The following is a 12,891-nucleotide window of genomic DNA, read 5'->3' as shown; positions in this document are numbered from 1 at the left end:
GGAGAATTAAATATATGTAGAAACCAAGATCTGCGTGCTGAGCGTGCTCGTTGCTCCTGCAGTGTCATTGCTTCTAGGCTTTTGGCAGAGCAGGAAAGTAATGAAAGACAAAGATATATAGCAGTAGCGAGAGAGAGAGATGACATAAAGAATTAGATATTAGAAAGCATGAATTCACACAGATCCTTATAGTCTAACCCCATTGGGTTTATCTAAGTCTTCTCCCTTTTCCATACTTGTAACTCTTCTCCAAAGAAACTTAATTGTAAAACTTTATCCTTGCTTTGTTATATTCCATCCTGTGATCATCTTGATGCAAGTCTATTATTTCCTTGGGATGGACTGTGGTTTCAGAACTTCCTCCTTAGCATCTGGCACTGGAGGCTGACAGGCCTGTGCATTTCTGTACAGAGCTTGCACACATGGAAACTGAGAAAGCAAACAGGTTAAGGGTACTGAGCCCAAGGCCTGCACAGTGGTACAAAAGATAGAGTCATTCTACCTGGGGCCTCAGGAAGAAGACGTTTGTAGAGAAGAGGGTGCTTGAACTGTGGCTTAAAGGTGAAGAGGCGTTTGCCCCTTCTGCTGGGCCCATTCTACCTCCCTGTCTCTTGACAGTGGGAGGTAGGCATCTAGGGAAATGTAGGTGGCTTGGTATGGTGTGGGTCAAGTCATTGGGCAGCCCACAGAGAGTGACAAATAGGAACCAGATCACACTGCTTGATACAACTTGTGAAACACTTGGCACAATTACCCAGAAGGGTGGGGACCCACTGAAGGGACTCAAGCAGGGAATAACATGTTCACATTTGTGATTTAGATGCATCAGACTGGAGGCAAGGAGAGCAGCCATGTTCATCCCAGCCAGCCAGATTGCTGAGGAGGACAGAAGGGATGGTCTCTTGGAGAGGCTCAGAAGGTGGACGTGGAACCACCGGACACCTGGTCATTGATCTGATGAGAGGCCTGAGGGATGAGCTAGCCTGACTTGCAGGTTTCTGGCTGGAATTTTGGGATAGACAGTGAAGAATACTTAGCAGGGAAGATACCATGATCATGAAGGTGGTTTCCCCCAGGGCAAGGCTTATCCATTGCACTCTGGATGTGCTGACCCCTGCGATTTCCCCAAAAGTGGGGAACTCGACTGCATAATTTGTGGTAGTGGGGGACTGCGTTCATGCTTCCCCCTGGGAGGGGGCGGTGGGGGAAGGATAGAGAGTGAAGGGAGCCCTAATGACACAGGCAACACAAGGCCAAGTAGGTTTGGAGCAGATGGGAGCAGAAGCCGTCAGTGCTGCCTGTGTCATGAAGCATAAGAGGCTCCTCTGAATGGGAAGGGAGGCCCATGCTGAGAGGTGGGAGAGAAACCTAGTGAAAGGAGGCTTTGTTTTATTTAAAGGTGGGTCAGACTTGGCATCTTAATAAAATTCAGAGGAGAGAAAGGGAATCGCCATCAGAGCTGTGTCTGGGGACAAATGCACAGAGCAGGGAGCCTCACTGCCAAGCAAGGAGGCATGGGGAAGGAAGACAGGGTGGGGCAGAGAATATAGGTCTCCTGCTTGGTAATTAAAGTGTTCTCAAATAGAGATATCTGGTTTTCCTATTTTGAGTCAAGTGGTTTAGAGAAGAGGTGTGGAGACGAGTCTGTACTTCCCTACTTCGCCATGCATTATTTCCCCAAAGAATCTCTGGGCTTCAGAGTCTAGAGCATGGAACTTTGAGCTGGAGGGACCCCAGCATTCAATATGAGTACTGAGTGACAGATTAAATGAGAAGTGGGAATGATAGAAAGTGTCACACATAGGTATTTGTAACTTTGAACTCTTTCCAGAAGACTTTCATTCTGAGTGCACCTATAGCTGGGAACCATAAAGAAAATAAAGAATACCTTTGCAGCTTAAAGTTTAAAAACCAAGAGATGACAATGAAATCTGCTAAGGATGGGACCAGGAAGTGATTGAAGAGAGAGCATGGTGATGGAGGAGTGTCCGTTGCTGAGCATGGTTATGGCCCAAATGGGAGTGGAAACCATGGATTTTGAGGGACATCAGGTCCCAAAGTGGTGGAATTTTCTCCACAGCAGCCTAGGGGAGCAGGAGGAAAGGGGAAGATGATGGTGATCCCTCCTGGAGCAAAGAAGAACAGACCTTTGCTGCAATTGTCATGTACCTGAACTGAATGCCCTGTCTTTGGAGACACTGGCTAAGTGTCTTGGGGAGAGACGCTCCATGACTGGGGAGAGTCGGGCCCGAGCTGAGAGTTAGAAATGGGTGAGAACCACTCATCCGTGTCTACTGGCCATGGGAAGGGTGTGTGCGTCATCTGCCAACGTCTTGTGGCACCAGATGTGTGGTTGATTTTGGCGCTCTCTGCCAAATGGTCAACTCTCTGAAGTGGTACGTCTTTGGCACTCCATGGTCCCCAGCAAAGATTTGGGCTCAAAATAGGCACCAGATAGATCAAGGTTGAATGATCTCCCAACTGCAGGTTCTGCCACCTGGCACTCCCAGTGTTCTCTGAGAGGATTCCTGCTCGCTTTCCTGTTTATGTCCTAGCGCTTCACAACAACGCCCGACCCCTGACAGAAACTGCCCGCAAACATGCTCATGCTCTTTGCTTCCTCAGTTCTGTGCGGCCCAGGCCTAAGGAGCCTTTTGTTAATGGTGGGCTTTGTACCTGACATGCCCTGTCTCGGTTCCCATCCCTCTCTTCAGTCTCAGAATTACACCTGTCTGAATGGGAGTGGAAGTAGATGGAGATGGAAGTCACTGGTAAACTTGTCAGAACATTCACAGGGGATTCCTGTAGACATGTCTAGAAACCAGGTCCATGAAGAAGCCTGGGCAAAGGGGCCCATCTTAGCAAGGTGTATGGTTGTAAAAATTGAAATCAATCTCTGTACAGCAGGAAGGGATTAAATGAATTATGGTACATAATACGATTGGGTGTGCAGTCATTGGAGATGATACATAGCTATATTCATTGACAAGGAAAACGTTTTTAAGTGAAAAAAGTAGGCTATAGAATTACATGTATAGTGTGGTGTAAGTTTATATAAAACTATATATATGGAACGAATGTTGATTGAATTGTTAACTATGGTTGCCCTAGCAGGATGGAATTCTGCATTATTTAAAATTTTCACGGTATTTTATGTTGCTTGGAATTTCTATGTATTTTTATGATCATAAAAATTAAATAAAGTGTTTTCATTATGGGAAAAAAAATGCAGTGCATGCTTTGAGGCCTACTCTCTATGTACCTTCTCTGGGAAGCTTTCTTTGATGCACTTTCCATTCTGCCCCCAGACTGGAACGGGAGACCACCTCCTCTGTCGCTGTGTCATCCTCTTAAACCTCTGGTCTTTCTCACCCTGTGTGCATTGTTATCTCTGAGATGATCTCATTAGCCTCTGGGGTTCTGAACTCCTTCAGATCATGGACTGTATTGTTCCTACCTATCTCCATGCTCCCTTCCACCCACAAAGGCAGCCTAAGGGGGCAATGGCTGCCATTCAGCTCTGGTGATTATTGTTTTAGGAGCCTGTGGGCCCAGATCTTGGGGGTTTTGAAGACATTCAGAAATCAGGCTTGATCTGGGGTTTGGTAGGCCGTGCTGTGGTTGGCAGGAATGGTGCTCCATCTTCCAGGGGAGGCCTGCAGGCTGGGAGGTGATAGCCACCTGCCCCAAGGCTTGCCTCAGCCAAGATTCCTCCCCTTTGCCCTCCTCGGTTGTGGAAATGCCCCTCTGGCTATGATGGCCAAACCTCTGGGGCAGAAAACACCACTCACCCCCAAGGCTGGTCCCAGGGAGCCAGGTGCACAGCCTCCATAGGATGCATTTTGGGTCCAGAAAAATCACAGAAAAACCATTCAATCTGAGTTAGGACCTTTCCCTAAAGGGATGTGACCATTGTTTCCAAATCACTGCCCCCCTCCTAGCTTCAGAGGTCTCAGCTTCCTCTTCCATTTTGACTGGCAGCAGTGATGACCACAGGGGCCCAACCAGCAGGTCTCCCCACAGCCTCACCAGGAATAATAAGGCACCTGGCAGGTGGAACAAGTGTGGGGGCAGGATAACCCCTTCCCACCGAGGGGCCTAAGGATAAGGGCTGTCATGTGTTAAACACCTACTCTGTGCCTCTGGGCTCTGAAACATATCTGGCACCAGAGAACTTCCAGGTAGTAAAAGACTGAGGCTTTGAGAAATTAAGCCATTTGCCCAAGGTCACCCCCCGCACCCCCCCCCCCCCCGGGAGAGCTCTGAGGTTAAAACTTGAACCCAATCTGCTTGACTCAGCTTGTCTGCCACACCATGTCTCACACATTCTAGACAGGGATGGACAAGAGGAACCTAGATATTAACCCACTAAGTTGTTTTCTTAAAGACGTGAATAAATTCACACAAGAGACCTGTTAAGGGCATGTCACCCACCTGGCCTCATAGGCTTGTGAGCTTCTCTGACCCCTGTGAGATTCTCTCTCCCCAAACAGGCACAGTGCGTGGCCCAGTTGGGGAGCAGGAGCAGAATCTGGAAGACAGGAGCAGCTTGGGTGAGTACCTGGGGACCTTTTGCGGCAGAGACTAAAACCTCCACTTGCTGAGAGACCTGAGACAGAACCCAGAGCTAGAATGGGAGGTGGGAGCATCTCAGTTCCAGACCTCAGGGCCTGGGGTTGCGGCCCCTCCCGGCCTCTGGCCTGGCTTTCCACTTGGCCTCAGTTCTTGGTCTCACAACTCTTCACAGTAAACCCCCGTGACCTGAGGGTTCCTGAGCACATCTTTGTTCCTTGAACCTCAGTGCTGGGCACATGAGGGGGGCCGAGTGGTTGGTTCCCTGACATAGTCATTCTAGGGGTGTTGGGAGTCACTGTAGCGCCAGAAAAAAATCTCCTTGGGAAGCTGTGCAGCCTTGGATGGCAGGTGGCTGGGGTGGCCTCTGCCAGCTCCCTTTGCTCCATCCCTGGGTCATGTCTGAAGCAACTGAGCTGTCCTTGTCATCTGGAAGGGGGGACACTGCTGGCTGGAGCCCCAGGGCTAGAGCCTGTATGTCCCCTGAGAAGCTGGTTACCAGCCTACCCTGAGCCAAACTTTGCTTTTGGGGCTCTGGCGGGACCTGTTTGTCAAAGGTGCCTTCCTAACACAACCTTCCCCCGGAGGCTCACTTCTCCTTCCTCACACCTCAGTTTCCTCATCTATAAAATGAAGAGTTTAGACTTCTCAATAATTTAAGATGTTTGAGAAGAACTATTTTCTCAGACATCTACACCAAAGTTCAGTATTCAACATAAAGGTACTGTGTTGTGTTTTTTTAACATTTATTTATTTATTTATTTATTATTTATTTATTTATTTATTTATTTATTTATTTAATTTTGAGAGAGAGTGAGCATGAGTTAGGGAGAGGCAAAGAGAAAGAGAGAGAGAATTCCAAGCAGTGTCAGTGCAGAACCCGACCACGTGGGGCTCAAACTCATGAACCATGAGATCATGACCTGCACTGAAATCAAGAGGGGGATGCTTAACCGACTGAGCCACCTAGGTGCCCCGGTATTTCGTCTTATTTTATTATTCAAAATTGATAAGATGTACTCATTAAAAAGGCAATCAGTAAGAAGTCAGAAGCTGTAAGGATGAACAGGATAGTTGCTAATTTACACCAAACTCTGCTTCCAGTTGATTCTACCTTTTTTTTGGTTGCACAATATGGACAAGATCAGGAAAATTCTGATCAGAGAGTTAGTAGTTAAAATAGTTCATTTTTTAAGCTAAGCCTGCAATCTCAGGATACTGAAAGAGGAATAGTAAAGTTGTGTTATTTTAAAGTTGAATCAGCAGCAATATATTAGGTTGGACCATATATAATTGCCAAGAACCCGCCGTTTTGACTTAGGGCAAATTCTTTTAATTCAGTAAATAATAATAGCTGACATTTATTTACTGTGTGCCAGGCCCATGCACTTTAGAAGCATGATCTTTCAATCCACACACAGCGCTCTGCTCTGCTGATAAGGACCCTGAGCGCAGGGAGCTGTCTGAGCTTGCCCGGGTGACCTTAGCCTCTGGGTGACGCCATCCTGGCGACCTTGCTCTGGCAGTGCTAGGTTGTTGGGCCCCCCTCGGTCTAGTCTGCCTCCTCCCACCGCTGCCGGCCAGGCCAGGTCGAGTCCGGCAGGAAGAATCCAGCTTCTGTGCCTCGGCGGCGCCCACAAGCCCAGGAGCTGTTTGTTTCTTAAACGGGTTAACCACCTCCTGAGCAGCGTCCAGCCTGCCTAGTGAACGCGGCTTTGCGTGCCTGTGCGGAGGGCCCTCGAGGGCCAGGGCCCAGCCACCGCGGGAGCTGTGGTCCGTCCCACCTGGCCCCCCCCCCCCCCCCCAGAGAGGCTCACCAGATCGAGCCCAAGAGGGGAACACCTTTGCCCCCAGCCCTTGCTGCCCTCTGCTGCCCTCTGCTTGGCCACCATCCTCATCTCCAAGAGCTGGTGTGGGAGTCAAGAGACTGGTGTCTACAACGTGGTCCCCAACCCGGAGCCGCACTGGTACAGGGGAAGTTGTGAAAACCTGCACACGATGAGGCTCCACGCGAGGCCCAAGCACTCAGGAAACTGGGCTCAGAGCCCTATTTGAGATTTAACAGGACTTGTAGGTGATGATGATGCCTGCGGAGGTTGGAGAACCACCGCTCTATAATCTGATCTGGAAATACTTTGGCCAAGTTGGTGTGTGACCGACCAGTACTTTTAAGCCCCCTTCCCTTAGAAACTTGGAAATTAAAGTCATGTGTTAGAGAGTGATGGAGAAAAGACAGAGGCTTGCACACTAAACCTCATTCTAAAAACAAGTCACTTTGAGGGTCTACATAGTGGGTGGGACTCAGCTCAGTGTTCATAGACTGAGTGGGCCAGTGCTTACAGCATACAGAAAATAAGTTTTCCTTCGATTATAACAAGTGCTTTGGAGTTTACATTATGTCACACATTCTCCTCTACAGGAAAATATTCTCCATAGCTTGTTTTATCTCCCCGAAGACATCCCCAAATGTCTGCAAGCCAAGGATCTTGTTTTTCTTCATTTGGATCTTCACTCATGGCCACGGAACACTGAAGGATCAGGAGCTGCAGGTTTCCTACCAGATGTTTTATAAGTCAGGTGCATCAAATCTCCCTGTATAACTGGTGCTGGGAATCCATTAATTTGAGGCGTCTCAGGAACACCTGAAAACTAAGCATATAAACGAGGTGTGTTCAACAATCTGCGACGGAGCGATGATGAGAGGTGTCCGGATCTGAAGGTGGGCAGAGGATTCCTGTTGTTATTCCTCTAACTCCTCCCTTCCTGCCTCTCTCCCAGGCCTTCCCGCCTCTCCCCAGCCTCTTCCCAACATCTCCTCCCCCCATTCAGTCAGAAAGGCTTTCAACCAACAAATGTTTGATCGTCTCTTACATTCTTGGTGCCAGGGCAGCAACCACTGACAAGACAGTGGCCTGATGGCCCTCAGAGCCTGGGGCAGAGCCGGGAAAACCAGGGAGACCCACAATAAACAAACAGTAACTACGTAACTAAGTGCAGAGACAGGGTGATATGATAGGGTAAGTGGACAGGAAGGAAGGTCTCTTTGAAGAGGTGAGTTTTAGGCCAAGACCTGGAAGTTCTAGGCTAAACCCACCAGGTGAGGAGTCACAGCAGGCACAAAGGCCCTAAGGCAGGAAAGAGCCAGTTGGGTTTGAAGAACTGGAAGGTCACTGGCTGGGGCCTGGTACACGAAGGGGAAGGAGAGGAAATGAGATGAGAGGTGGAGGCTGGGCTAGGTCACTTAGAGCTCTGTAGATTGTGGTAGGGAGGGGATGTTTTGTTCAAAGTACAACACGAAAGAAGCTTTCATAAGGTTTGAAGCAGTTGCTTTGATGGTGGTTTGTGCTGCTAGGTAGACAATGGACCTTGTGTGAGCGAGGGAGGCAAGGAAAAACAGAGAGATTGATTAAGAGATGTAGCAGTTTTCTAGATGGTAGGGCAGTCATTAGGACAGGTGACCGAGAAGCTTAGGGGTCTGAGGTCCTGGGAGAGGACCCCCTGGTCAGTGGACAAGGAGAACAGGGTCTTTGAGTGTGGGGGCTCCAAAGTACAAGGAAATGAAATCTCAGCACTTCTGTTCACAGTGGGTGGTTTCCCTTACGGGAAGTTTCACCTTCCTGATTCTGGGGCTTTTGTGAGATGGAACTTGGGGGAAGAAAGCGTAGGGCATAATATTGGTGAGACCTGCTTGCCCTCTTTGGGGTCACCCTCTCAGCTTCTCTCTAGGGGCAGAACTGGGTGGGGGGGTGGGGAGAGATTCTGCTCCAGCTCCGAAGCACCTCTGCACTAGCAGGGGAGGGAGGGAGTCAGTGATCCCCCAACTGCCAGCCTCTACCCCTAAGACAGGTGCTCTGTTTCCTCCTTCCCACCTTGAGGCCTCCAGCCCTCCCTCCCTCCACTGTCTGCTCTGGCCTTTGTTGGGGAAGTCAGGGGAGTTGAGGACTCTGTTGAATGGGACAGATCTCTTATGGCTGAAGTGTAGGGGGGCTTAGTAGGGGAGCAGAGGCCTTTTCTAGCCCAAGGGGTCAGAGAGTTCTGGATTAGATCCTGCCACATACCCAGGAAGGCCCTGCCCAGAGGGGTGGGCAGTAGCAGCCTAGTGCCATCTCCCACAGTCCCTCTTCCCCGTTTATTGCCCTGCAACACACCACCCACATCTGCCTCCAGGACAAGCCCTCAAGCTGCCAGTTTCTCAGCACCTGCTATGCTGAGGGCTTAACAGGGATCATCTCCATTTCCATACACCCTCCTTAGGCATAGTATTCAATTTTGCAGATGAGAACAGGTCTACACAGTTCAGGAAATCCAAGCTATCTGACCCTCAAAGCAGAGCTCAGGTCCCTAAACTGCTTCATCCAGGCAAACTGGATCTGAAGAAGGTTGGGGCTGAAAGATGAATGAATGAATGAATGAATGCATGCATGCATGAATGAATGAATGAAATGAAGGGGCTTGTGGATGGTGGGAGAGGTGGACATCAAAGAGAAATTGGCCCAAGCCCTCCCCAGGCGTGGCCGCGCTCCCAGGGTCCAGGTGAAAGGTGGAGGAAAGGAGATGGGGGGCAGCCTGGTCTAGGGGAAGGGTGTGAGGATCTCAAAGAACATCCTTGATTGGCCCCCAAAGTCGGCGCCTAGGCCTGGGCCCCGCGTCCCTTCCTGCCGAGCTCCCACAGGCTCTAGTCCTTACTAGGCGCTCAATAAAAAGTAGGTGAAATTTTGGCTCGTCTACGGCTGTTAGCGGGCACTCAGAAAATGTTGACAAACGGCTGGCTCTCCGCCACTGAAGGGTCCCCACCTGCGGCCCACTAGACTCGAGGGGCGGTATCCTGTCCCACCTCCCCCCGCGCTGCCTAATCAGCCCCTCGCAGGACTCGGCGGCGCGAGGGAACGCCCGGGGCGGGGCCAGCTTGGGGCGGGGCCTGCGAGCCCGAGGAGGAGGGGCCGGGCCCGCCGGGGTCGGTGATCTACACCCGGAGAGTTCGCGCTCCGAGCGTTGCGCTCGGAGGGGCTCGAGTCGTGGCGCGGATGCTGGAAGTTCACATCCCGTCTGTGGGACCTGAGGCCGAGGATCCCAGGCAAAGCCCAGAGAAAGGCCACATGGTGAGCGGGGGGCAGTGGATGGGAAGGTACGCGGGGACCCGCCGGACTCCCCCGCGCCGAATGTAGTGGGGACCCCGCGCCTGGGCTGGGGCGTCTGAGCGCGGCAGGTCAGGCTGTCAGGAGACGGCCTGCCGAGGGTCTCGGGCCGCTGGGATGTGCCAGCTCCGTGGACGGCGGTCCAGGTTCACAAGGGACTGCAGGGAACTGAGGGGAGGCTCTGTCCTCCCCCTCTCCTAAACGTGTGAGGAGCGTGGGAGGGTCTCCGGAGAGTGGCGGGGTTCCTAGGCCGCTTCGTGCGGGAGGGTGGGCGTGTTGCGGGCGCGGGTCCTGCTGAGCCCTCCTGCGGGGCCTCACGCGCACCTGGCCGCTCGCCCGCGCCCGCCAGGTGTTCCGAGTGGAAGTATTGTGCCGCGGGCGCAGGCACATCGTGCAGAGGCGCTACAGCGAGTTCCACGCGCTGCACAAGAGGGTGAGGCTCAGCCGCCGACTCACCGACCTCGGCCTGGTTCCTGCCCACCTCCTGGGAGACGAACTGCGGCCCCAGTCTCTGCCACCCCCGTTACCGCCCCAGTTCCTGTCCTGGGCACAGACCTCCCTGCGGGCTGCGGGGTGGGTGCAAAGGGGCAGGGTGCAGCCTGTACTATGGGTGCCAATGTGTGGCCGGCCAGACCTCGGGCGTTTGGGGGAGGAGGGTGCTGGGGCCTCTCTCCACCCTGTCCCAACCATCACTCATTAGGGTCTTGGAGGTGGGGGCGGGGAGGCCTGGGGAGAGACTCTTGGCTAGGCCGAAGTGAGCTTGAGGGCTCATTCAGGATGCTTTGATGGCACCGCGGTAACCTCCTGGCAGATCAAGAAACTGTACAAAGTGCCCGACTTCCCCTCAAAACGCCTGCCCAACTGGAGGACCAGAGGACTGGAGCAGCGGCGGCAGGGCTTGGAGGCCTATATCCAGGTGTGCATGGGGTTCACTCTGCTGCTGCCCCCCAGCCTGCTGGAGCAGAGGTGCGACCCAGAGGGAGAGGTGCGGGGGCATGGAATGAAGGAGACCCACATCTTAAGCATGTTATTTACTACCCCAAGCCTCAATTTTCTGAACAGTAATGGGTCCAAACAGCCCTTTCAGTACTGATAGAAGGGAATGAGGTAACACGGAGGCAGGTGGTTTCAGTTCACTGAAAGCTAGCTCTCTTCCCTCCAGGGTGAGAGCGTGTGCTACCCTCAGTGATGAGGATTTGGGTGGAGACCCCCCCTCTTCCCCACACAGTGATGCCAGATTATAGGCCAGGTTGGCTTGCTGGGCATACGACCCATGTAGTTACTCAGGGCCCAGGGCTCAGAACGGCCCAAACTTGGTTTAATGCTCTGCTCTGGCTTAGTCATTTGGGAAGGCCCCCATCGTTTCCATTTTTCACTGGGCTCTATGTTAAATAGCTGGGTCTGATTATAGGTTTCCTCTGTTCTCCTCCCCAGGGTGTCCTGTACCTGAACCAGGATGTGCCCAAGGAATTACTGGAATTCCTGAGCCTGCGGCACTTCTCCACAGACCCTAAGGCCAGCAACTGGGGGTGAGCACCTCTAGGGGCCATGGCCAGGCAAGAGAGAGGGGCCCTAGTGTGGAGGGGACAGGGGCTCCCTGAAGTAAGCAGGTGAGGCAAGGTTTTGGAGGCAAAGGCCTGATTCTTCCTTGAGATATGGCCTCCCTCATTAGCTTTCTTGCTCTGGGCAGAGGGACTGTTTTCTGGACCGTCTTGGTTTACCCCAGCTACCTCCGGAACTGAGCTTGTTACAAATAGAAGTAGTGGTCCCCTGGGAGGTGTGGTGCTGGGCTTGCGTGTCTCCACCCCTTCCTCACGCGCGCGTGCCTCCCCCCAACTCCTAGCCCGACAGCCGCTCACAGCGGGTCTCCTCTTTTCAGCGCCTTGGGGGAGTTCCTGCCCAAGAACAGCAGGCAAGTGGAAGCCCCACCCCCCCCCCGCCCCCAATTCCCCGCCCGACTCAGGCTGCCCCCTAGTGGCCTTGTGCCTGCTGGTGTCTGGCCTCTCCCAGCAGTCCAGGTATCTCTGTTGGTGCCTCCTGAGACCACTTCTCACTCACCTTCTCTTTTTGGGTGCTTGGTGATCTTCATCCCTAGTCTCCACCTGATAGGAGACCCTACCCCTGCCTCGCCTCTCCTTCCACTGTTATGACTCTCCTCCCCTACCCCCCCCCCCCAGCTCCCAGCTCCACCACCGGCCTGTCATCAGCTTCTGCATGGATCCCTACGTTTGCATTCCATCCCCAGGTGAGGGGTGGGGGGGATGGGCTCTGACCTATAATCTCTATTTAGGGCCTAGGTAGCAGGGTGGGAGTCAGGGGCGAACTTGCCATTTTTCAGCTCAGGACCCCCAGGCAATATCTCCCTCCTAATGCCCTCCTTTGGGGCGACACCTATCCTGCTGCTCCTATAGCCTGCTTTCTATTCTCCTTCAGGAGGCAGACATGGTGAAATAAACTTCGCTCTCCTGGTCTCCATTCTTCACCTGCTTGGCTTTACCAAGCTCTTATGAACAGGATGTGAGCCAGGAAAGCCAAGGCCCCATTTGGGGTGGCCAACTAACTGTTGTTACCTCTGGCCTTGGTGGGGACTCCTGCTCCTGAGGAGGGGGCTGAGCCTATGGGCGCAGGTGTTCTAGGAGCTGCAGGCTTCTACATCAATTTCTCTGTGGTCTCCTACCCCTTCCTCCCTTTTTCATTCTGTCCCACAGAGCCTCTGTCCAACATGGTGGTGAATGGCGTGCTCCAGGGCCTCTATGGCTTCAGCACCAGCTCAGCTAAAGCCCAGTCCGAGGCTCCCTGTCACCCTGCTCCTTTGCCACCGATGCCCTGACCAGCCCACAGGTCTGTGGGCCACCTGCCAGGACAGGCATGTGCTTCAGTGTATGAGCCCCCTTCTCAAAGGCTGGGTCCCCCTTGGCCCGGACCCAGGATTTAACCACCCCAGATGCCAGGGCAGGGATAACAGGGGATAAGGAATAAAGGGAGAAGTCCAATTTAGAGGTAGGCTTTGAAAAGAGACTGGTGTTATTTCTTCACCTACCCCAGAAAGGGGCAGGAGACAAGCAAAGGTTGAGGCACAGTAGTGGCAAAGGTTAGAAACGAGGAGTAAAAGCTCCTGCTTGAAATTTTGTAGGCAGTGTCTAGAGAAAGGGGTCAGAGCAGAGCCTCAGATGGGGACAGGCAC

The 12,891-nt window shown here is 52.6% G+C and overlaps 1 protein-coding gene and 1 non-coding gene across 4 annotated transcripts; both read left to right on the top strand.

Annotated features, from left to right (window-relative positions):
- Nucleotides 1-1,029: 1,029 nt before the first annotated feature.
- Nucleotides 1,030-1,190, top strand: LOC124509040 (U1 spliceosomal RNA). Its single transcript, XR_006961397.1, has one exon. It is a non-coding gene; the product is annotated as a U1 spliceosomal RNA (small nuclear RNA).
- Nucleotides 1,191-9,493: 8,303 nt separating this feature from the next.
- On the top strand, nt 9,494-12,704 carry SNX22 (sorting nexin 22). Of its 3 annotated transcripts, none has more exons than XM_047074970.1 (7): nt 9,494-9,671; nt 10,057-10,140; nt 10,519-10,623; nt 11,142-11,236; nt 11,551-11,619; nt 11,885-11,952; nt 12,416-12,704. In XM_047074970.1, exons 1-7 carry the CDS (start codon nt 9,597-9,599, stop codon nt 12,535-12,537), a joined length of 618 nt encoding a protein of 205 aa, XP_046930926.1. In that variant the 5' UTR covers nt 9,494-9,596; the 3' UTR covers nt 12,538-12,704. The 3 variants fall into 3 exon arrangements, with proteins under 3 accessions (XP_046930926.1, XP_046930927.1, XP_046930928.1); XM_047074971.1 differs by having other exon boundaries at nt 9,498-9,671; nt 11,587-11,619; XM_047074972.1 differs by lacking the exon at nt 10,057-10,140 and having other exon boundaries at nt 9,504-9,671.
- The last annotated feature ends 187 nt before the right edge of the window (nt 12,705-12,891 follow it).

This window comes from Lynx rufus, unplaced genomic scaffold (genome assembly GCF_022079265.1).
Source record: "Lynx rufus isolate CCGP_SWC_20201006 ecotype Redwood Valley unplaced genomic scaffold, mLynRuf1.p SCAF_13, whole genome shotgun sequence".
In the NCBI taxonomy this organism is placed as follows: Eukaryota; Metazoa; Chordata; class Mammalia; order Carnivora; family Felidae; genus Lynx; species Lynx rufus.
This window is presented reverse-complemented; position numbering and strand designations above follow the sequence as displayed.